At 37.3% G+C, this 26,142-nt stretch overlaps 1 protein-coding gene across 5 annotated transcripts in view; it reads right to left on the bottom strand.

Moving 5' to 3' along the window:
• The window catches only part of PHF21A (PHD finger protein 21A), a 137,594-nt gene that overhangs the window by 16,183 nt on the left and 95,269 nt on the right, over positions 1 to 26,142 (bottom strand). For 3 of the 5 annotated variants that reach the window (XM_057365270.1, XM_057365279.1, XM_057365288.1), the window contains 9 exons: positions 18,262 to 18,462; positions 14,351 to 14,605; positions 12,487 to 12,573; positions 9,974 to 10,270; positions 8,176 to 8,274; positions 7,061 to 7,112; positions 6,149 to 6,228; positions 5,641 to 5,701; positions 3,021 to 3,184 (listed from right to left, as the gene is read on the bottom strand). In XM_057365270.1, the coding sequence (XP_057221253.1) occupies positions 3,021 to 3,184; positions 5,641 to 5,701; positions 6,149 to 6,228; positions 7,061 to 7,112; positions 8,176 to 8,274; positions 9,974 to 10,270; positions 12,487 to 12,573; positions 14,351 to 14,605; positions 18,262 to 18,462 (1,296 nt within the window). Of the gene's footprint in view, positions 1 to 3,020; positions 3,185 to 3,247; positions 3,271 to 5,640; positions 5,702 to 6,148; positions 6,229 to 7,060; positions 7,113 to 8,175; positions 8,275 to 9,973; positions 10,271 to 12,486; positions 12,574 to 14,350; positions 14,606 to 18,261; positions 18,463 to 26,142 lie in introns of all 5 variants that reach the window. The other 2 variants (XM_057365298.1, XM_057365308.1) reach the window with 1 other exon arrangement.

The following is a 26,142-nucleotide window of genomic DNA, read 5'->3' as shown; positions in this document are numbered from 1 at the left end:
CTGCTCCTACTTTCTACCCCTCATCTTTATCACCAATCCCATCTGAAGTTTCTGCTTCATCCTCCCTTCAAAATTTCTCCTTGTCATTCAGAAAATGACATTTCAGGAGAGATTCAAGAAGCCTGTTATGGTCCATTGGGCCTTGGCCTGATTTTCAATTTTCATAGGCTGGCTAAACAAATAGATTACTCAAGTGCTAAATCAAATTTCCATTCCCAAGTCTGCAGGAATTAGATCCCTAATGCAAAAATATTTTAAAGATAGGCAAAACTGCAGTTTTTTTCTTTACTGTCTGATGAACTGCTCAGTTATATTAACTGAGATTTCTGAAATAGCCTTTTCCTTAGGCGTGAACTTGTGTTTTCATTTTTAAGTGTCCAAAAGTTCCAAATCAGAGTCTGTAACTACAGAAAACATTTTCTGTCCTATCTAGAATAAAGAGACCTTTCTATATKGACATCATTTGCTAACAGTGTAGACCCTCTTCAACATGACATGGTCTAACCTCACTGCCAAAAGAAGTGATCCTGCCTTCTTTATATGCCCACTTATTCCACCCTGCATGAAGCTGGCACAAGAATATTTGTGTCTATAAACTTAACTGGATTAGGGTGCAATCTCAGCTAAGACCAAWAATTTTTAGCTATGTCAGTTCCTTTATGCAGATCACTATGCGGCCTCAGATATATCTGTGGTGAAACAACACAGAAGGCACTTAAGGGATGAGAAAAGACAGCTGGTGACAGGCGGGATAGCTGTCCTTGATGGCAGCACCTGGCATAAACCCTGTGGCATGAGCATTTCAATGGAAAYTGTATTCTCCATTGATTTGAGTTACAAAGTCCTTAAAAGTGAAAGAACTAATCTTCCTCTCTGTCCTCACCACCAGCATGACTTGTRCTATTGCTGTTTAAATAGAGAGTRCTTTTCCAGCACTATATTGTACTTCTTCAGCCAAGGATGCTAAAGATTTTTACAAGTATTGCTAAGTTTTCAAAAATCAGATGGGAAAAGCACACAGCATTACAAATATATAAATAGAGGAAACCAAATCACAGAAAAGGGGTGTACTGGACAAGCTTATACAGCAATTTTATGAGAACATATTTACAGAAGAATACCTTCCATTCTATGATTTCAATTAGAAACCATTCCTTTCTCCACAATTAGCAAGTAAGAATTATAAGRTGTAACAAAGAACAGATCTTATATTTACCTCCTTTCTGATATTTTGCTGCCTGTGAAGAGTTACATTTTGTTTCGTGGTTTATTTTTAATTAAAAATATTTTTATGAGCACTTCAAAATGTATTTTCTATTTCCACATGTATTTTATTTTAAATGGAATTCAAAAGAATCAAGTATTTTTGAAAAGTCTAACRAATTAGCCCAACTGAGAGTGAATATGTATTGAATGTGACTTTGGCATAAAATWCTTTAGAAAAAAATAATTAATTGTAAAATATTATTTCTGTTGCATATGTGTAAACTAAATGCCTTGTCTGGAAATGTTAATAGGACTTTACCTATGATTTTAAAGGGRAAAGAGTGTTACTGTTCTGTATTTTGATAAGTTCAGGCAAGAGAACATTTGTTACCTGCTAGGCAATCTTCTAATGTCTCCTTTAATCACTTCAATTTTCATTAATTAATGTATATTAAAGCAATCCAGAACCTAGGCCTAAATAYAATACTAATTCAGAAAATGAAAGGCATTCAGAACTAGATTTGAATGCTACAGAGATTTATTCTTGATTTAGCTGCCATCAGGCACTGCAGAAAACAGAGCAACAACTCATCATACTGTTTTGAGAGCTCTTGCACAGTAGGAAAAGACTCAGCAGCATAAACACACATCGGAGATGGAAAAGACTCCCACCATGTAACCCAGTCCTTTTCTTGGGGCCAATGTAAAATATGTGCTCTTCAGCAGAACTGCAAGTTATCTGTTCTGGTTATTTTTATAAGTCCCCAGACATGGAGCTGTCCCACCTTATCCCTGAGGGGCTGTTCCACAGTCCCATTCATTTGGCTGTCAGGAAAGTTTTTGCAGTCAAATGCTATCCTGCTCTCAAAACTGACTGTATAAAAGAGAACCTTGTAATTCCACATGCATATTCCCTGGGTATCAGATTTGCATCTATTTACTTCAGTGCTTCAGACATACTTGTACCTCTTCTATTCCTGTTACCTCTGCAGAGCAAATATAGTTCAGAGGCAAGGAACGAGCTTCTATTTCCCATTCTCTGTAATCAGTAGAGCTGGTCTCTCAGTCTATGTTCTTACAGTGGTGCAACTATACAGATGAAAATAAAACAGCCCAACTCTTCTTTAAGGCCATTTCAAACGGCTGGGCCTCAAGTTTATGTGACAATGTTTGTTTAAAAGAAGGACTGAAGAAGGATTTTGTAGCACTGGTACAAAGAAATAAGCAAGCACCTTTTGATTCTTAAGCTGTGCCCTGTAAATACCATTCTTTAAAATTCAAGTACTTAAATGAAAGTACACTCCAGCTCCTGAGAACTGTTTTGCCCCCACTGAACAGTCACAACACACTTTCTGCCAAATCAGTGCCGCTAACGCTGCTCCTGGCTGTTCTGCATGACGAAGCAGTTTCCATCTTTCTCTCATTACAGAAACACAACTTTTTGTTATTATGGCCTGTAACTAATACTTTTCATTCTCCTCTCCCACCTCCCCCCACCCTTTTTCATGGATGAYGGATTCAATTCAGTCAGACAAGATCTCAGACACTACACAAAGGAAATGAGCTCATCTAGCATGCCTAGTGCCTACCAATGTTTCAATGCACTCAAGGAGTTATAAATAAAATCTCAACAGGATAACAACATAGGTGCAGGAGGAAAAAAGATAGGGTGTTAAAAAAATGCTGGACTGTTTTACTGCACTGAATCAGGACAAATGCTTAGTGAGATTAAAGAAACAAAATCTGCAAGGATTTTCCTTGTGTCTGTTTCACATAACTTTCTAAAAGTAACCCCCTCCCCAAGAATTACTTACGTCTGTGGAGCTGGGGCTAGGCAGGGACACGGGCTGAACAGCTGCGGGAAAAGTAAATGTGGTCTCTGTCTTTTCATTTTCAGGGGAGTCAGGATAACTGGACAGAGGGGAGGTGGGGGTCAAAGCCCCGAACCCCAACACCGTGTTGTATTTAGGTGGACGACCTACATATTAACAACAGGGAACACAAACGAAAAAAAAAAGAAAGGAAAAATGATCTTACATACCTTTGGCCAGTGGTCCTCATTGGCTAGCGTGAAAAAGGAAATGATGCAGCACAGAGAGGAAGTTAATACAAAAGTTACCAGTGGAAAGACAGAAGCAAAGATTTAAACATTTTTAAGAAATCTTTAAGTAGAATTTTGCAAGGAAAGAACATTTAAAAGATGTGTTTCAGAAGGAAATAGAAATAAGCTCTGTAGAGGGTCAAAGAATCATTCCCACAAAAGCAGCATGGGGACAGTTGCCACTCCTAGAAATGAGGCTATTCAGTTTTTAGGGGAAACATGTTGGCATCAAAGCTCCACAGAAGCTACAATAACTACTATTAAATCCTTTCTAGTGTTATCCCACACCTCCCTATCTTTCTAGTGCCAGCATAAATCTACACAAAGGTTAAGTCCTTTATCAGAGGCCAACACTCACCACCCCGTGCTTTCCTTCCCAATTTTTTAAACCCATTAATTCACAGGTCAGCACTTTCTACCCTACTGGAACATTTTTAAATTTTTAGGCTACCTAAGAACACATCTTGCTGTCTGACCCATAACTGCCATCAGTTTTAACCTGTCACTCATCTTCTACTGTAACCCACCCCAACTTCTTTGTTCTTTTTTAGACTTTCTCTGTCAGGTATATGTGATTATACACAATTCCTAGATGCTCCTTTAGACTAGCAGATGTCCAAAATGTCCTCATAACAATTTTTRTAAAATTATGAATGCAAAGCAAGACAGCAAAAAACCTATTATGCAACCATCATTTCTGCTTTCCTTCTTCAGGGTAATTTATTGATATGTAAACATGAAGGAGTTAGGATCTAAGAATAATTCCTTAGATTTTATGTTTACAGATTGTCAGTCTATGCCTATTAGCATGCTAAACCTTGCCTTTAAGGTCTGGATATGTTCCAGAACTAAGTGTGTCCTTGGAAATGGATTTCTGGTAGCGATGTCCATGGGTGAAATTTCTGACATGYTCAGCACCATCTATAATTAAACTAAAGCTCTCAAGGGCACATACTTACAAAAGCTTTTCACTCAATATRTTGCTGTATTAAATTACAAAACAAATGTATACTTCCAAATCTTTTGTCAATTGAAAACATGTGCTACTAATTTGGTGCTGATGCAATGTAATGGCTCACAACAGAGTGTGAGGAAAAACACAGAAAGTATAACAGTCAGATGCAAAAACAGGTGAAGAGAGTATCAAGTACAAATTTTCATTGATACAGTAATTGTTCACAATAAGGTCTAAAATAAAATTAGGAAATCATTACTACAAGAAAGAACATTTACTTATCCACAGAGTAAAAGCAAAAACTCTCTATTTAAAATCTACATAATATCATTTAAAAAAAAAMCACATTTAATGTTGCTAGGGGATAGTAGTAGAAACATGTCTTTTATTTTAAAACAGCATAGCTGCAGAAGTGTCAGCTTTGCCACATTGTCTGCTGGACTGAAAACATGTATCAAGAAGAGAGCATGTCAAATTAATATTTGATCTTGCAGCCAAAAACCCCAAAAGATAATGGAACTGGTCAGTGCTACGTGGGACTGCTTTGATTTTTTTTTAATCTGATAGATTACTGTTTTTTAGACAGAAAACTTAGGAGTAGAGAAGGTATTATGAGTTCTTAAGAACTGCAGAAAATCATTAAAAACCAGGTAAAGATTGTCATATAGGTGTGGTCGATGCCATGAACAAATAATGGCATCACATTCTCTCCCATGCTGTTCTGCCTCACTATAATCTAAGTCTTAAAATTTTACCTGTTCTACAGAAGGATTTCTGCTGAATAATACTGCATACCTATATGAAAGATCATCTCTCATTTTAGGACAAGTGGCACTCTGGTTGTACTTAAAGTGCTTAGTGTGAGCAGGATAGCTTTTCTTGCTCAAGGTAAGTTCTTTTGAAGGACCCATCCCTACTCCCAGTGGAGAACAAGGCTTTTGTCACGCTAAGTTTCCTYTGCTATTCAGGGCACAAACACTTTTTCCATAACCACTTTCTTCTTGACAGTAACAATACAATCAAGTAATTAACAAGGGAATYTTGACAGCAGCTTCATACCACTAAAATGATGTTCAAATATCTTACCTTTCTAGTGAATGTCTAGCAAAGTGCAGAGGTTTTGTCTGGTTTTTTTGAGAGTGAAACTAAAATGAAACATTGAGCTGCCTAATAGAACTTGCTGTCCCTAGAACTTCTAATAGCTATCCCTATCTTCTAATCCCTAGAACTCATGGTCATTGTCTACCACGGAAATTTACTTGACAAAAGAAGAACTGTAGAGTCCTTCTTGTTTTGCTCTTCAAATCAACATGGGGACTACAAATGCAATGTAGAGGAGGAGGCACAGGGCAGGGAGACAGGTCTGGGTATACCTCACCTCTTTTGCGTGTCCCAGGATGCATTGTGCTGTTCAGGTACGTCACTGTACTCTTCTTGCGCTGCAGGGAAGAACAGAACCATTTCTGCTGGGGAACATTTTTGGCAATAACTGTATGCAGTAGATGAGGAACAACACAGTAAGTACTAAGTGTGATTACTGGATTTTGTGTTTTCTGAAGCACACCTTGAGGAAGGTTAGCTTTTTTACACTGCTTCTGACATCTGTACAGCTTCAGGCTGGTAACCAAGCTGACCAACACACATTGCCATTTGATGTCAGCTTTATACAGGAGAAGGCCAAAAAAGATGTAAGTATTAGAAGAATACCCCAATGTATTTACCGTTTAAAAATCTGAGGGTCGTGTTATTGCAGTGGCCTTTTGAACTATAAATGCTAGCTTGCTTTTCTAGTTAGAACTGAGAAAGCTTAGAAGGTAGCATCATGTCAGAAAGACAMACAACATCATAATGAAAACACCAGCTTCCCCCTGCAAAAAATTTAATACCTCAGGCTCAAAAACAGCTCCACTGTACACTGGATTTGCTGTTGTTCTTCTTTTCCTCTCTTGTCGCTTACTTTGGATTTCTTGTAAAACAAAGCATTCAGGTTAGAAAACAATGGATCTCAGAAATTATATAAAGTTCTCAGAAATCAGTTTGCATGTAAGAAGAGCTGTAAAGATTTCTGCAGAAGACCAATCATGCCTCATATAGGCAATTGTGCTATAGTTTTAACTTCTTAAGGTTTAAAAACTRAAAGCTGACAAGGAACACAAATACAGTGCTCAATAACTAATAAAATGATTGTCATMTTCTCACCAAATAGTCCACGACTAAGACATTTTAAACTCATGGTCTGTACAATTGGGATCTAAAAAAAAAGCCYTTGGTAACTTTGCTGATACTTAAAAATACAGCACAGAAATATGCAAGCCATTGAAATGATAGGCTGCCTTTCAATGCATAGGATTAGAAGTTTAAATCATAAATCAAATTATAATCCATTAACTCATTCATTACAAAWTACAGTCCCATGAAATAATGAAATAAATGAAAAATCTAGACACAGRTTACAGAAAAATTATTCACAGTGTATCTTTGCAGATACAGTGGYTGTCCAGAAGGCATTGGTATTGTCACAGATTTCTTTCCTACYATCAGAGCATACACTTTTTTTCCAGCCTCTGATGCCCATTGCTTTGTTTCAATTAATTAAATAATTGCTTTGTTTCAATTTCATAAGAGGAACAAAAAAGTAGCACAACAAACTAAGTTAGATCAAGACTACAGACATCCCAAAAGTATTATTATGCAAGAAAATACTGCATTTAATACAAGAAATATTTCTGAACCCTACTTCCAATTCAGAATGACCATGAAACCAGGACTCAAGAACCAATCTAAGACATTTTTCCTACCTTCCAGGTGGTCATGAGTAACTAGTCCCAGAGACACCATGAAGGCAAGTTTCTGTGAGGGAGGAGAAAAAATATCATGAAAAGTACAACTGTTAGGATGAGTTATGTTATTTAGGCCCTTTAAAGGCAGTTGACCAGTAACTAAGCACCAAAAATATTTTTAGTAATACTTTGCTTCTATAAATCACTTTTTGTTTATGTATGTCAAACTGCTTGAAGAAGGATAGGCAAGAGCCCCATCTGCTAGATGGGAACCTAGACTGAAATACTGGGAAATGGCAATTGCTCATGTTCAGAGCTGCCAGAGCTGGGAACAAGAGGGCAGTTTCTTTACTTCCAGTCCAGCACTGAACTGACTATAAGAAAATACCAACACAGTTCAATTGCCAGAAAAATATTTTCTCCATCTATTGTGATCTACAAGAAGCAGCTCTAGCTTACATTTACTATTTGCTAAGGGCATGAGTTTCTTAGAGGATTCTAATTTTAATGCAGGAAATGCACAGATGTAAAAATCAGAACTTTGTTGTCTAACTGGCAACAGAGCTCACACAATAGTCAATTTGAATCCACCTACAGAAATACATGTAGCAGAGCATTTAGCTGTAACTAGCTCCGAAGTTCTTCATGGTGGAAAGGCATTAAGAAACAGCCATTCTTTCCTATCTTTCACCCCAAACCAAACTGGACTAAAACACAAGCAGAATGTGAATATGCATGACTCTTTCCATTCTGCTCACCAGAGTAGAAATATTTTATAAAACAAAACAAAGACATTTCTTCAGTATTGAGAATAACTCCAGCATCTAAAACCTCAAAAGAATGGAAATCAACACTGTAATCTAAACCTCTGACTGAAGGAAGTATCACAGAGAAATKACAATCTTCTAACTTAAAAAAGACTCAGAAGCCAAATGCATTCCAGAACTGAAAAATGCAATGCACTATATGGATTTAGATTTCTTATTCTGTAGCCTTACCAGCTACTGCTGTCCAACAGGAAGAYATGGAATGTTAAAGTTAAAAAGTCTTGAGGGAACACAGGAAAAAAAAAATTTCCTGAAGGACAATGTCCTTTTTTTTCTTAAAAGAAAGCTCTGCATATTTTCTGATACCTGTGGATTTTCTTCCCGTTTTGGCTTCGGTGCAGCAGGTGGAGTAACTGTATGACTTTCTGTTTGCTTCTCTTCTGTTTCCACATGTGGTTTAATAGTCTGAAAGAAAACCGTGTTTCTCTCATTCAGGGATAAAAACTTTTTTTTCTTTGCATATTAAAGCAAAACAAATACTTTAGCACAGGAGAAAAATTTTTTAAAGTTGGCAATGTACTTACAAAGACTTAATTGAGGAATCTGATTTAAGAGAAATGTTAAATAAGGTATTTTCATTTTCCAAAGGACGAAACAGCCTTGCCACCAATCCATTACCCCACACAGCCATGCAAGACATTACAGTGATCTTAAGAGTTAGCTTTGTTACAGAAATCACCATAAGGTATGGGAATAACAGACACATCAGGAAAACTCATCCCATCAAGACTTCCACCTAGAAAACATTCTGCATGGCACATACATTCTGTTTTTCTCACTCCTCAATCTTCATATTTCATAGAATTATGAATGGCTCAAAAACTACCTCTATGAGTCCCTCAGTCTCAGATGTTTCTGAGGCTTTTTTCTTYTCTCAAGTCRCGAACCTTCTGCATGACATTGCTCAGCCTATGGCATAGATACTGAAGCTATAAACTGAGTGAGGTAAGCTACAGAGAGACAAACTCTTCCCCTTTATGATATGGAGAAACTACACAGAAAAAWATTGTGTATTATTGAMCCACCACCATTCTTCTGTTTTTCAGTAGTTGCCRGTAATTATTCAAAGAGCAAACGAGTATTGCTGACATCAAAAGGAACAGGCATCACAAGACAAATATTTTAGAAGTACAACTTCAAATTGCATGAAAGGGCACACATTGCTGAGTAACTTGTGGAACAGCCCTGAGGTATGSAAGACCTCATAAGCAGAACTGAGGATGAGCACCTTTTTCATGCACATGGTTTTTATAGTCTCTGTAAGTATTTCGAAAGCAGAAAGAAGGTAACTTCTAGGCATATTAGTCTATGAGAGAGTTGTAAGTGACACATATACTAATATTATCTATACAGATTACATAAATAATATGTGTTATAGTGTGTAATATAATATGCAATGTTACRCTATTAYCAACATGCAATATACAAAATAGTTWAAAGCGATTCAGAATATTGCTTTACTTGAACTGAATGGCGAGGACTCTCAGTTGCAATTCACACTGACTTAAGTAATTTTTATTTTACAGAAGTCTTTTCTGGAGAGAGACTTTAAAACTAAACATAYAGAATTCTCTACTTCTGAGGGTCTGCTTCCATGCATTCAATCCAATTTAAACACAGGGAACTATCAGACTTCAGAAGTTGAATGAGACTATTTTGCCTCCAATTACAAAATTGCAAAGGATCATGGAAGAAATGGCTACATTTATTCTATTAAATATCCTTCCAATTTTGCACAATTTTTGCCTTTCATATAACCACCCTTTGAAAAACGAAAGGGCTTGATTTGAAGACAGATTTCAGCTTGTCCTTATTCTCCAAGATACTAGTCRAGCCCTGCAATGCTTATGAACTACTGAAATTAAAACAGTAGGGGGAGCATAAAAACACAGAAGCAGGTGAAAAAGGTGCCAATGGCCCATATTAAAGGAAATGGTAACTTGTATCCCCAARAGCTGCATGTCATTCCATAATTTGCACTGCCATTGGAACATATATATCTCCGGTATCCACTAAAAAAATTTGCCTGGTTGTTRTCCTCTCCAAACTTACACAGTAAAGCAATAAACCCAGTATCTTGCATTAGTAGGCACTTTATCTGTACCTGTTTTTCAATGTTTGGTTTGCTGATCTGTACAGTCTGAGGTCCAGCGAGCCTGGTACCTGGTGCTGCTATCACAATGCTGGTGAGCTGTGCCATAGGGAAAGTTTTGGCTATGGTTGCTGTCTGCCCGTTAACTACACGAACTGGATGTATGGAGTTCTGAGAGTTGGGTAAAGATGTGGGTGTGAACTTTGTTGTCAACATCACAGGCCTCTGAATAAGCTGAGGAGCTGCAAGCATTGGAGGAGGTGCAGGGGCAATAGGAATGTTATTTTGGGCAACTGGTTTAGGTCGAACCTACAAAAATAAAATAAGCAGAAGAGAAAAAAAAGAGAGATTTGTATATCAGCATTTCARATTAACTTTTTACTAAGTCTTTCAATTCATCCTGTAAAAGCTGCAGGAGGTTTCTTGATTTTTTTAGATAATGTAATTTTTAGCATACAGTCCTAAGTATGTTATGAGAAAAATGCACCACATTTTCAAACCTGCTTACATAAAACCCATTCATAACATTTGCATATATAGTCATATATWTATGGCATATATAGTCACTGTCCCTGAAATGGTATTTGGATGCACAGACACTTAAACTGAATGTTTATTGCCAAATGACTTATCTGYATCTAAATTAACATCTTGGTTTTGCAAGCCAAAAAAACCAAGTAATATTTACAGGCACAGCTTAGGTGCTCATGTTAAAAATGTTTCAGGGCTTTGTACTTAACCTCCAAGAAATTATGAACAGTTAACTGTCCCCAGAAACAAGTAATTATTCTTTTCAGCAAAACCTGTTACTTTTGTCAACTCTATTTACTATTTAGATACCTGCACAATCAATCTGACTAAATAGAAAAAGTGAAAAGATTATATATTAATCCTGTATTGAAAATGCTGAAGATAAGGGTAAATGCAGTCATTTCTCTTCTTTCAAGAAAGAAAAGAGCCACAAGAATCTTCCAAAACTCCATTGCCAATACTTGCTTATTTCTTGTTTCTACTCAACAATGGACAAGAATGTCATTACAGAGTACAGAAGTAGAGCACATTACTTTAAAAACAAAGCTTTTAATTTCCTTGTTTGATTCCTATTGTCATATCCACCTTTAATACTCCATAAAGCATTTTGCCATGGAAAACCTAGGTCACATTCCAATAGATCTCACCATATTCAAATCTTAATCAGATAACAGCCTATACTTTTCATTTTGCAGAAGATTTAGACTTTTATTCATAGCACCACATGTTTATATAAATTAAGTAGTTCATTCAAGCTATTTTAGTATTTTTTTAAATAAAGAAGCAATCTGTGTCCTTCCCAAACTATAAAAAAAAAACCCGTAAACCACAAGTTTTACTACTCGGCTGAAAATAGACATTACTTTCTCTTGGAATACTTGGGAATAATCTAGAAACATCTCATTGCTCATAAGCAGCAAACAACAATTAGAGCAATTTAAGGCCTTGGGTGATGCTTTGATTTTGATGACACCTATTCCATGGGTACATTTTATCTGATGCAAACAAGATTGCATATAATCATCAAATGCAAATTTCATAACCACAAACTCATACAGGCTGGAAGGCAGCTGAGGAGGCCTCTAATTTGACCTTCTTACCAGAGCAGGGCCAACACTAAATGCAGACTGGGTGGCTCAAGGCTTTGTGCAGATAGGTCTTGTAAAACTTCAAGGACAGATTTCACAACATTTCTGGGAAGCCTCTTCCACTCCTCAAGGAGAGAACTGTTTCCTCATACGCAGTCTAAATCTTCCCTGCTCCAATTAATGACCATTGCCTCTAATTRTCCTGCCAAGCACCTATTTCCCCATCTTCTTGTTTATTTCCTTCCTGATATTAGAAGTAACACTACTGTTAGGGTGCCTCTAAAGTCTCTTCTCCGAACTGGAAAAGCCCAGATTCCTTGGTCTCTCCTTACAGGTCATATATTCCTGCCCCTCCCTCCCAGCTCTCTTAGTGGCCTTCATTCACATGCTTCATTCAAATTTATCAGCCAGGGATTTCAAAACCGTRTGGTGGTTACTGATCCAGTTTTATGATTGCTGAGGAAGGGTGGATAAGCTCTTCCCTGAATGTACTGGCTGTAGTCCCGTTGGTACAGGTTTCTTTGCTGTTACGGCACACCACTCATGCAGCTACTGTCAACCAAGACGTTTTAAGCCATGCAGCTCCTCAGCCAGTCAGCCCCCAGCCTGTACCTGTGCAGGGGATTAGTCCATTCCAGGCAAAAGACTTTGGCTTTTTTCGTGCTGAGGCTCAAGAGATTCCCATTGGTCCATTCCTTTATCCTGTCTGGAGCTCTCTGAATGTCAGCATTGCCCTAAAGATATTGACTGCACCCTCAAATTTGGCATCATCAGCAAACCTATTGCAGATGAATTGTCTTCTCCGGCACATCAGCAATAAACATTAACACAATRTTCATCAAAATTCTCTCCAATCTGTACTATAATTAAATTCCTCCCTCTATTGTTTGTTGTCTGYATACTCACCTGTGGAAGAAAATTTGGACGAGGAGTAAGTCTGGGAGGAGGGATGAACTGCGGCACTTTTATGGGCTGAGGCGTAGCCTGAACCTGCTGTAAGAACGTGAGAGAGTTCAGTAAGAGGTAAGAGGAAAATTTAGCTTTGAAGTTAGTTCACCAAAATCAACATCTGAATATATTTTCAGACCCAATGTCCTCAGTTTTCCACACTGTAAATAATTTTTCATAGCATAAGATTCCTCATTAGAAATGTATTAAAGACAGAACTAACCTTACTTTCTAGATCCTACATACCTTGCTTCATAAATTGCAGGCATATTTTCTTTTTGTAGTAACAACTGTGCTCTGCAATCTAAAACCATTCCATTTGATGATAATAAAAACTTGTGTATGTTTTAATCATTAAAAAATGGCATTCCAACAGACAGAAAATAAAAACAGACTTTTATGTCCAGCTGTGTACACTATGGTCTTTTCACAGTGAATGGCATACAGAACAATGAGAGAACATCTCATGCAAATAGTAAAGATCTGTAAATTACAACTCTTAGTAATATTAATGACACTATGAGGGGCTCKAAATACACAACTTGAAATTTTTGAAAGTATGCCATTCCTTGAAAACAATGAAGATCTGATTTTAAGGAAACCTAAGTATTTCCCTAAGTAACTGAAATCAGCTTCATAGAGCTGCCACATGATTAACCACWGAATAGCACTACCAGCTATCTGGGGATTCTCTGAAATTAATGTCAATGTTATTTTCATCCTTCTATACTTCTGTCCACCCACATAAGACTGCAATTTTCTTCAAAAAGGTCTTGTACTGATTAATTAATGCTTGGGAAAATATTCTGATATTTTTGATGAAATTTTCTACAGAAACATAAATCACAGACTAGTATTGAAACAGAATCATCTCCTCAAATCTAAGTTATTCAGCAAGGAAACGAAGCACAAACACAAAGGACAGATGAGAGTGGTGCAAGGGATGACACAGGAAAGAGAACAGTAGAAAAAACTCCACTCAAATAGTTTTCTCTATTCTGATCATAAACATGTGCCTCATTAGGAAGCAAAATTACTTCCATTTGCATTATTAAACWGCATTTTAATAAATACAGGTAAATTTGATTTATGTTTAATAAAGCCATAGTCTTTACTTCAGAAGTAAGATTTCCCTGTCATGCTGTTATATAATGCCTGATTACCAGACCAAGAAGCCTATATAATCCAATTCTGTAACACTGCTTCCTTTATTTCTAGGTGGCTAACTATTCCGGAAAAGACTGTGTGATGCAGCCAAAGCACAAAATTTGTATTTCCAAAATACATGTTTTTAAAGAAACAGCATCTGTTTATGTGTTTGAAAAAGTGCTGAGTGAAGACATAGTGGTGGGCAGACTTAAGGGATATATCCAACATCAGAGACTTTATCATGCAAAGGGAACATGAGATTGACTCAAAAAAACCCTGGGATGAAGACCAAAACTGATCAAATGAAGAAAGTCTGACATCTCCTTTACCTAAGAAAACCATAGGAATTCTGCAAAATTCAGCCACACAGATCCAGTAAGGGCAATACAATCACTATTGCCCCATGCCTACAGTTACTATCAGGGGAAACTTTACAAAGAGGTGATGACAGCAGTGATTTAAATCTATAAAGCAAAACAGTAATAACAACCCACATGCAGAGAAAATGGTTTTCTTGTAAACTATCATTTTAACGATGTCAGCTAGTGAAGACTCACAACAYGTCCCTACTGTCATTCTTTCTTGTATGAGACCCTGACTTTATTTTTTTCCAATAGCCCTCTTGTTAACCAAACCCACACATATCTGCAGGGCAAACACATGAAATGCTTACCAAAGTTACTGTGTTTTTTGTCACTATTTGGACTGCCTCAGCTCCTGGCCCAGTGACCTTATTTGTTGTCTGGAGGTTGACTGGTGCATTCTGCGCATCAGTGCTGAGGACTGCTTTCTGATTGTTGTTGATAGCAGTAACCATGGCAATGGTAGGTCTCTGACCCACAACAGAGGCAGGCATGGTCGCAGTTGCTGCTTTCAAGACGAGAGGTAGTGTCTTAGTGGTGATCATAGAAGCTGTAGTTACAGTTTTCTAAGGGAAACAGAAAACACACTGTAAGAGACAGAGACACTCTGTATCAGACAGGACGTGGGTTGGTTAGTCAGAAACAATAGACAGCATGAGAAAGAAAAGGCAGCTCYGAGCCTATCTACCTGCTGTTCAGACATGCACATTATCTTACGCCTCTGAAAACTGGATAGCTAGAAAGCACTCTCATTTAAGGCACCTGCTTGGTCTGTTTTAATCACCTGCAGCATTGCAGATAGAATCAAAACAAATTCCTGATAAAATCACAATTAAGTGTTAGTAGTGGTATATGCATTTCGGATCTTTTAGTTTCATATTACTKCCAAACATGCACTGTCAATATCAAACCTGGAAGGTGCAGGTTTATGAAACACAGCAGCAAACTAGCTTCTCACCAASTAAAACTCTTACTTTCAAATGGAAACTGTAGTTACAGTGATCCTCACAATCAGAGGAAGAGGGAGAAAACATTCATAAGTTGGTTTCTTTAAAAACAAAAATATATTTTTATTTTGGGCATCCCAATCTCAGTTTCAGCGATACATACAGTTATCTAGCACTGAACTTTCTTTCCTAAGAATAAGTTTGTCCTGAAGTTGTAAGAGCTGGCTGTCAGTCTGTCCAGTTGCAGGCAATTAGGCTTAAATTCTGTGGAACAGGCTAGTTCTGAAACATATATTTGACACCATGATTGCTCTTGGCCTGTTTTAAAGAGTGGTTTTTATCATGTAACCAGCAGCATTTATCTGAAATGCCTCAATACACCATGCCCAAAATTTCAAAGTTAAAGCAGCTATCATTTCACAGTTTTGCTTTAAAGTGTACTGTCTTCTAAGATGCTAAGGACAATCGACATTACAAATCTCATTCAAAAAGCAACAAGGTGAGAGTCTCCATATAAAACCAGAACATGATGCGAACAGAAAACTCATGACMAGTGACACTCAACAGAATGCCAAATAATCTTATTTCTTTCTCTTTGGTGTAAAAAAATCAATTGCACCAATGGCACTGCATTTTCAATACTTTATTGGCATGATCAAATGCTCTTAGTACTAAATAACCACCATTCCCTCCTGATSTCAGCTCTAGGTTCTACAGAGGAAAGAATGGAAAACCAGGAATCAGGCAGTCTTTGTGTTTTGAACATACCTGATTTAGAATATTTGACTTTAATCATACAAGACCTTTATTTTTTTTTTCTAATAAAATAATATATTTCTGGTTGGACTCTTCAGCATCTTCACCAATACTGTTCCCTTAAACAAAAGCAGTTTACCTTCACACCTCTAATTTCACAATCATTAAACTATGTCCCCTGTTAATTAAGCCCAAGTGTGAAAAAAAATCACTGTAAAATGCCAAATCAAAGGATAATTTATGCTTCAGTTTTATACATTTATGAAAAATCCAGACATAATTAAATTTTCCTTATTACAACACAATTTTCTCAACTTCTTATCTGAGATCTAAGAGCTTATCGACCTCTGCTGCACCTTCCCCAAAGCAAGAAGTTCCATTCCCATAATGCAGTAACATTATTCAAGCTTTTCCAATGAGGTGTAATGTGGTATCATTTTCACAAGCATTACGTTCAACCATAAACRTTTTAAAGAAAGGTGTAATCAATCATGTAATACAAGACTGTGACTCTTTCAAGGGGTTCTATTAACTCTGCAAGTACTCAGAGTACAGTTTCAATCAGGAGATCACAGAGCTTGAATATCCCTGTTACTTTGCTGAGCATTAATTAGATCGGTTATTCTAAAAAGTAGTCAATACATTAATTCCTACGGAAGTGGATTCATARTAARTCTGCATTATTGCACATAATATTGYAATAATATGAACTTTTAGCAGGTTTGTTGCTTATGAAAATTTTCAAAGCCTTTCTAACTGGACATATTATGTATATTAAAATGTCACTGTTAAGATRGCATATATACCTTGATTCCTAAATTTGCTTACTTTGAAAATAACCATTGAAAGCATTCTCTGTACTGTCACAGCCTTGAAAAATGTGTTATTTACAAAAGTAAGCAAGAAAAATTGTAGAGAGACAAAATATTTGACTTTCCTTTGCAAGAAAGAGCTTGAAAGACAACAAGACAGGCAAAAACTTAGAGGCAAAATGTGTGCAGAAACAAGTGAGGTTACTTCTGAATTTTASCAACATAAATAAAAATAGAAAAGCATTAAAAGCTGGCTCATTTACCCAAGGGACAGGACAACCTGGCTTCCAATTTGTAACTACTTTCCAAGTACTACTGTACCAACGGCAGCCAGAAGGGCATAGCAGCTTTTTGACTGTTTCGCTAGAGGGCTCTTTAACTTTGAACAAAACCTCAATTTTTACAACCCAGGAAATGACCTGGAAGTTAATGCATGAATGCAAAGTGTGGAATACTGAGAAACACACGAAACTGTGTTTGCTCTCATGTTTCCTGACTGAAAAAGAGAGATCACTGACACAACGATCCTTTGTTTGTCTATAAATACTTTAGAACACAGTAATATTTGYTTCTTTGTTCAATTTTAGCTTTGATATTGATGTTGCTGCTCAAAATGCATTTTCCTTAGTTAAGTTTGTTTCATTTCTTCAATATACTTTTCTCAAAAATACAATTAGCTAAGCTTCACAAATGCATGTTAGAGTGCATCCCAACCAACTTTCTCAATTAACAGGAGAACTAACAGCCCAACCATTTCTCTCTTCTCTTTTCACCAAAAGGGAAGATGAGAATCACAACTGGTCAAAGCTGTGGGTGTGATTCACTGCAACATGCATAATGCAAACTTCGTGGGTGAATTCTGCCATCTGCCTATGCAGGTAAACATGTGCTCCTAAGATTGCATCAATAGGAAAAAAAATACTTTACATGCACTTCTTTTTACAGAACGCCTCCCTGCATTTTCTAGGTGTCTTATTAGCACACTTTTGTGATTCTAAATATCTAAACAGGAAAAACTTGAAGTTTCCCACTTAAGCAAATAACTTTCTCTGTTAAATTCTGGGATTATGTCTCTAATCCTACACTGTACTGAAATTCAGTTCACCTTCCCAATAAAGACACTATTTTCTGAAACTTGAACTCTGCAATTAACACTGTACACWTTTAGACAAATCCTTGAAAATTCAGGTAAGTATTATTCTGTATGACTTCYATCTGTTAAAAAAGAACCAAACAGAAAGAAGAAGGAACTGGGTTTTTTTTTACATTTTCTTCACATTCATAGAGGGTATTTTGTTAGTCATTTAAAAATAAAGGATTTTAATCATACACCTCATACAGTGTGTGCAAAGTTTACTGTTTCTTGAGACCTACTAGGTATGGTCAGASAATCATTCATGCATCTATGGAAAAGACAGACTCATTTGCTAAACTTTCACTTATTTTTAAGAAAGGTGATACTTCTTCCCTTTTTTTCTGTGGGGTTATGATGCAACTTTTAAACAGTACAGGATATTTTAAACTCAGATTAGAGATTTTTGTCAAAAAATCCAAAAGACACATATCCACATGTGCACAGAAGAAGTTCATACTGGTACACTAGCAGGCATAAGTGAAAGTTTGCAGTTTTCTCTCTTCATTTTTCCTTTCCTAATTTTCAGCRAGCTTCACCTTCAGTAAGGAAAAGGCAGTGTTGCAGCTTTTTACCTGTGATCCTATCACGTTTGAAGAGGGTGCCGTGGATTGCTGCTGCTGTTGATGGTGATGTTGCTGTAGCTGTTGTAGTGGTTGTGGCTGTGGTGTCTGTAGTTTGTTTTCTGACTGTGCCAATGGCTGTATTTGAAACTTACTGTCTGGCTGTTCCTGCTTCACTATCAAATTCTTTCGAAGCTGTTCCACCACTCTTTTCTACCAGATAAACAAAATCATAAACAGAAATGATGACAGTTATTTAGTTGCACATACCAGAGAAAATAATACCACCTAAAGATACATTTATTTAATATAAATAAAGAACCACTCAGAGGCTTAGTGGGACTTCTCTTTTTGGAATTGTAAGTATTGGTGTTATCTAATAGGCACAGGGTAAAATTGGCCACAGAGGAGTATTACAGCCCAGCAAGGTAACCTCACTGTTCTTGCAGAAGCCCACTCACCAAAATGCAGCCTATTCACAAACCACTGCAAGACTTCCGTAATCTATATTTACACGAGACACACTAGCATTCAGATTCCACGTTTTGACCCCTTCAAACACACCAATCCTGAACAGTGGCAAAAAAGAACTTTGGGTTGAAGCATCCCAGCTGACTTCAAGGTAATAGGCATGTCATTTTGTACCAGGCATTGACACTGAGTGAGAGAAGCAATTTGGGGGCAAAGTGGGGATCAGAAAGGGCATAGATGCATGGTGCTTCTGTTCAATATTACTGCCACCTGAAAAAGAATCAGAGAGGGCTACCTACATGGGAAGAAAATAGCACAGATTTATTTCTCCCAACTTAAAGGCTTCCTATTACATTTTGGCATGCATTTAAGTTTGAAATTATTGTAAAAAGAGTTTTTTTCTCCTAGTAGCCCATTTGCATCTTTAGACAGTAACAAGATTTAAGAGCAGACCAAGTGACTTGCAGCATAAGATACATGTTACCTACATGAATAATAAGGGCTYACAATTTATGTTTGTATTATACTTGAGTGTGGACAAGAGTGGAAACACCACGGGACTTCCTTTACCTTATGCAGGCATGACCAAAACSGGATATTTTCTCCTACCCTCCAACCACCCCCAGCTCTGGACAGCTTTAAAAAGATTTAGCTATATAATCTAAGCACCCTCGATCAAGAGAATATGCACACTCCAAAGCAATTGCTATCTTTGGACAACAAGGCTGTCTTAGAAAGAGGACAGTGAAGTCAACTGACATGGGACAGGCTCAACCAAGAAAGCTCTACTGGAAACAGGAATGGTCAGGAAACCGCTACCAGAGCCAGGTGCTGACAATGGGTTGCCCCTAGAAGTTGCACTTACATGGGCAAGAAGATTAAAAGTAACACAACCATTTTGACAATACCAAATGTTTTGATTTTTTTTTTTGTTTTGAAGCATTAGTATTCAGACACAGTACAAAGCATAGAGATGGAGAAAAAAACACCAAAAAAATCCAGCTATTTACAACAAACTGGAAGAATATTTTTACTCAAATTTCATTCACAGGTGGTTATGAAATTCTGAGTTAACAAAATATCTGTTCTCTTCATTTTGTGGAGATACTGTAGTCTTAATGATTTTAAGTATCCTGCTAATGATGAGCTAAAACAGCATGATGCCTCATGCAGTGAGTATCTCTAACCCAGAAGATGATAACAAAAGGGGCAGGTTCCCAAACTGACAGATTTGAAAACTGGAACTTAAAAAAGCCAAATAAAAACCACATGCAACAAACCCTCTACCCCTGTTTCATAATGTTGAAATGTGYGGGCTCACATGACTGACCTTTTAGCGAAAGACTGAATTCAGCAACTTGAAGATACAGAAGAACTGCCTGACTTCTACAAAACCCACGTCTCTAGCTGAGGATGCAGGCACAGCTCTGACAAGAGAAATACAGGCCCAACCTCACTGGAAATTCAGGGAGTTAGTAAGGGGCAGCAGCCTGAAGGAACTATTTTATCCTGAATCCAAAGAAGTGCTAAAAGCCATCAAAGCCTAAAAGATATAAATTGTTTATTCCCTTCTGAAACAAGGATAAAATAATAGAAGTGTCAAAGGCATTTTCCTAATTCAGGTATTTCACATAGTTTTAAATATCCCGTGTCTATCAGCTCACTCGTATATGTAATAACTGAACAATAATTTAAAATTGCTTTCTGAAAAGATCAACCATGTTAGCATGCAAATCCAACTACAGCATCAGCAAGCAGATCCAAGAGCTGAAAAAACATTTCAAAAGAGTAACCCAAGGGGGAGGAGAGGAGAAGCAGCAAAGTAGGAGAGAATATAATGCAACATGCATATAGAATACCTGCCAAAAAATGGATTGCACATACACTGCACAGGAGGCTAAAGAATTACCATATCCAGCATGAACAGGGAGGGAGTTTTTATCTTCCACAGCGGCCACTATGAAATTCAGGGATAATGGTGCTCTTCTACTGATTCCCTGACTGGAGGAAATCAGCAGCAATGGCCCAAGAATGAATTTCCATCTTGTTCTTTACAATGGGAGGAACATTAGTGAAAGGATCAAAAATAGAATAAAAAAGAGAGAGGGAGAGGCAGGCTGAGGACTCCTCTGCCATGCTTCTACAGCAGGGCAAGAGCCAGGGAGGAGAGCAGGGGAGCAGGAGCGAGGTGAGTCACATGGCATTCACACACCGCCTGTTCCACCCCCAGGCCTGAACCACGGCCTGCAGAGATGGGGTAAAACAGGACCGAAGCACAGCTTGTATTAGTGCTTTGTGCAAAAACTGAGGCTCAGCATTTTTGGCACAAGATGGATAACGTGAGTGGAAAAAYGCTGTTGCTCTGGAAGTCTACGCTAGACTGTTAGAGGCTGCTGAGAGCTGCCTGGCAGCAGCATATCTTGCCATCCATATCCATTACGCAGATATTAAATTGGAAGAAACATCTAATGCTTTTAAGATTCAGAGAGTAAAACCGAAGTTTGCATTGCATGCCAATTGCTTACGCAGTTTAATAAGCTGCTTCTACCAACTGTCAGTAAAAATACCACACTGAAACTACAGAAAACATTTTACTATCTGCAAGACTGTTGGGATTATCTGTTTGTTCATAATTATCAAGAGAGAGACTCTGGACAACATATTTCAAAGTTACATAGCTGAATTAGCAAAACCAGACCAGTCTCTCAGGGTTGCACCTACACAGGAACTCGGAGCAGATCTGCTCCCATTTTCAGCACTSCCCTCTGTGTTCCCCTGTGCACGGCCTCAGCCCATGCCGCTGGTCTGGCACCGCACGCAGCGCACGGCTCTCCAGCATCCTGCTGGAAGTGCTGCTCTRCAGCCTCACAAGCGCCTGGCACGTGTCTGTCTGCAGCAGCCTTAGCGGAGCCTCCTTCTGTAGGGAATTAAACAGGAGGGTGCCATGAAAGAAACTCTTGTTTACTGTCAGACTTCATTAACACTGTATTTTAAAACTGTTCCTTCGTTATTTGACTGTTCTTAATCAATTTTAAAGACAGSTTGTGCAGTAGAAAGTACAATCCTGTGTGACTGAGATTTGTCAGGGCTGATATCAATCCTAGCTACATGTCTTAGAGACTGAATGCCAGTGAGATTCAGGTAGTTCTAAAAGTACCATAGAATTCTTAAGAAATATTCCTAATTCTTTAAATGTAATCATTGCCATTTTCCCTTCTGCCTCTTATTTAAGAATACGTAATTTAATTCTTACTGACAACTTCAACATTTTAAATTAATCATAAACACATCATCATACACACAATGTAAGTTTTCTGCATGTCAGAAAGCTCTAGTTCTCCTCATATTCTGAGATTAGATTTCTTTTCCTGCCATAATATGAACGTATGAAAAGCATTTGTCCTTCAAGTTTACTGAACCTTCCTAAAAACCGAATGCCAATCCTCTCTTTACATCCACAATGTGAAAGCGTTTATAATAATCTCCCCATTTCTTCTGAACTGTATTCTACCCAAAAAAAAGAAAAAAAAAAAAAAGAAGTGGTAGCCCTGTGCAATGGTTACTATCAGACTACTCCCAAACCCATTTGTCGCACGGTGCCCCGTAAGCACACTACATCATCTCAGAGCTCTTGCTGTCTTGACATCTTTATCACTAATCTCATCAGGAACCATTCACACCGCTGAGTTCAGAGCCCCAGACATCTTATATGACCCTTCCCTAAAGTTAATAATTGCAATCAATATTGTGACATTTTGCTATACCACTTTCTCATTCATGCCACAGGCCAGCATTAGAAGCATTCTAACACAGCATTAGAAGATTATTTTGGTTTGATTAAGCAGAAAATAGATCTTCTTGGCCATATATCTGTGTCAAAAGACATCTCTGCGCTCATATAAAAACYACCATGAATATGTTGTTATAGGATAAGCAAAGTCCTTGGAGCAAACTTAAAACTTAGTAAGGCTTAAGGTTTTTATCCTTATTAGCTAAGCATAATTTCCATTTTAATCAGTCAATCAAGAAAAAAGTAGTTCTCTGAGTACATCCGTCTTTTAAATACTAGATCCCTTGTTGTATTTGGTGATACATTTCCCTCTTCATCCAGGAAATATTCAGAAAAACATCCATATCTAAAGGAAGGTCTGTTTTAAAACAAAAAAAATAAATAAAAATGTATTTTAAAAATGAGAGAGATAACTAGCATATTAAACAACCTTGCAATGCATACCACTCTGTATCACAAAACCAAAGCTGATGAYGTTTGAACTGCTCAGCTGCCTGCCAGTGACACGTTTTCCTGCTCTGCCAGACTCAGGAAGTCAGCTACTATGGATCCTCTGTTACCTATGACTTCCAATGACCAAGATGTTCTCTGGGATCTAAAAGCTGCCCCCTACTACCACAAGTGAAACAGTTAAGAGGAAGTACTGATTTCAAGTAAGCTTCAGCTTGGAAGTGGGAAGGATGGAGGGCGTTTCACTGCTCTGCAATCTTCCTTCCCAGCCTCCTTTCTCTCTTTGYCAGACCCATGCCCTGTCACTACCCAAAGAGAAAGATATCAAAATCTCCACGGCAGAAAGAAGCTAAAAGATTTTAGAGATCTGGTACAATTACACTTTAACCTGCAAAGAGGTTACATGTTGAGAAACAGGACACATTTTGAGAATGGAATTTGGGAGAGGAAAGATTACAAACAAGGAGAATAATTGTTCACTCATCTACTGCTTTAAGATGGTATCTAAAATTTAAAATAGTGAAATCCAATTACAGAAATTGATGACGCAGAAGCTAYACCAGTGAGAAAAAAACCCTGTTGTACAAACCAGCTTGAATTAAATTCATTGAAAGAATGATCTCAGGACTGTAGAAATATTTTCAGCTATTACTGTGGTTATCTTGTGTTTTCATGGAATTCATGGACTTCTGGCTATGCTTCACTTATAGCCAGTTTTTTTACCAACTAAAAAATCTAAACCAACTAAATTAGAAATAATTTTATATCCAGAAAAGAGAGTGACACAATTTCCTACTTCTGAAAGGTGATCAAAACGGCACCTATATCATTCAGTCAGAAAAGCCTCCCCTGAGGCTGAGGTGCCTGAATGCTGAAAACAAATGCAGCAATGGGACTGAGAGATCACCGCCACCCCATATTTGAATGTCTCACTGGGCATGATTACTGAAATGTGCACTATTTCTTTTTATAGTTGAAAAAACAGYATTTTTTAAGCTTTTGTTAAATACATGGGTACCTAACCTTACCCAGTCAATGGCTGCACTGCCAACACTCCAGTAACTGTCCCAGAGAGCTGCACTGAGCTCACAGAAAACATAGCTAAAAGCTGCACAGAGACAGGAGGACTTCTGCACGTCTAAAAGAGGTTGCAGAGCATGTGAGGGCAACTGAATGTTTCTCCTCCCTCTGCTATGATGGTCCTGTGGGAYAAACTGAACAATACACTTACAATACTGATGAGCACTAGAGGTGAACCAGTTAGTTTTCGTACACCCTAAATTCATGAGTTTCCTTTGCAGTGTTAATACAATTTCTGACTATGGCATATGGTACTTYGTGTAAAACAGAATTTAAATAAATTTAATTCCCTAAAAATCTACTTTAATGTTATGTCAGATTATGTTAGATAGCATTGGCATGATGTGAAAAGTATTTTTTCCATTAAAAATGCTGGTAGACTTATAGCAATTATATTTTTAATTAATTCCTACAGGTATGATTCTGAAACAAACACACAGTTCAGTCATGAGCATATATATTTTGAAAGAGATATTGGATATTTCCTTAGGATAGAGAAACACCATATAAAGCTGCTAGAAATCATTCAGAAGGGCTGATGACAGCTCTCAAAATTATGTTCATTCCTTCATTCTTAACAGGGGAGAATGCTTAATTTTTTTTTTTTCAATTTAAAAACATAGCTAGAATTATAAATTAAAATGGCAAAAAAAAAGCTGTTGTGCTGTTCTGCCTTGATGTGACTTCTTGATTGCTTTATTTTCAGCACCGTGTCTTTTACCACTTGCAGCAGCACAATTAATATTTGGAAGGGAATGCTGTACTGTGAAATGCCTTATGCATTATCAGTGTCTTCTTGTTTTAAAATATTTACTCTTGCACAAAGCAGAGTAAAGAGAATGAACTAGTAGAGGCAGCACACATACAATGTTTTCCCGTAGCTTACAGATTAACTAAGTGTAATAGCTACCTTCTTGCCCCAGCACTTATGTTAATGGAAAGAAACTTGCAAGAACAGTAACAATAATTAAACAATAAAGCAATTAATGAATGGGAAATTAAGTGTGCGACAACAGGCAAAACAGAAAGGAAAAATAGTTAAGTGCAGCACTTTGAATGTAATAAAGAATAGAATGAAAGGAATGAAATTAAATTTTTTTTTAATTTGACAAGGTTTCACAAACTTTGTCTTGCTTTAAGTTTTTCTGCTTTACAGAAATATTTCCAAGTACAAATACAAACTGGTAAAAGGGTATGGGGAATGAACATGAAAATGCTGAAGTTAAAGAATTAAACTGCTGACTATACTGGAAAAGGTGCTCATTTTAATTTTATCTTGCCCACCTTATTGTTCTACCACCATTCGTCTGTTTCAGGGAGAAAAAAACCTTCCTAAGAGAAAAATAAAAAAGCCATCTAGACATATTTTCAGAAATGAAACAAGGGTATTTTTGTACTTTAATGTAAAAAAAAGGTCTGTATGATCTCTGACTAAATCTAGTTTACTAGAAGTATGTAATGTGGTCTTGTAAAATCTGTCAGACTGAAGACTGCAATATAAAATCTCAGAACAAAAAATACTGTTATTCTTATGCAGGAGAACACACAGAAACATCTACCCCCATGGGAAAGCCATTTGCATCTATACACAGTAGCTGCTTACCTAAGCTAAACATCTCTGYCAGGCAGTTTGGCTGTTTCTCTTCTTCTATCTGTAATTTACCTCATAACACGACATCCTTTAAACTGAATTTGTCTGCATTAAGCAAGCAAAGTAGAGCAATKTAAATAAGTAAACTTATACCATGTTTTAGAAACAATCTAAAGAGAAGTGCACTTTTTAATCTGGTAACTCCTCATATTTTGAATAACTCAAGTGCAAAGGATATCCATAAAGTAAGTTTACAACATACTGCTGCACATTTTAATGTGCACAGTATCACAGTCCTTGACYAAAATTTAATCACCTTCAGTAGTGTTCTTGTGCATCCCACAGCTATTCTCATGACTGAATCACACCTCCTCTCATCCTCACAAAAGGAAACACACAGAGTTCATGCTCAGGTGCTTCATGTATGAACAGAAGTATCAAGCAAGATGACTAGTTCTACTAAACCACAGAATGGAAATGCGTTCTTTTGTGAACAGTAAGATCTGGATGC

Source organism: Malurus melanocephalus, unplaced genomic scaffold (assembly GCF_030028575.1).
Source record: "Malurus melanocephalus ecotype Western Australia unplaced genomic scaffold, MMel_1.1 scaffold_2, whole genome shotgun sequence".
NCBI classification, from domain to species: domain Eukaryota; kingdom Metazoa; phylum Chordata; class Aves; order Passeriformes; family Maluridae; genus Malurus; species Malurus melanocephalus.
This window is presented reverse-complemented; position numbering and strand designations above follow the sequence as displayed.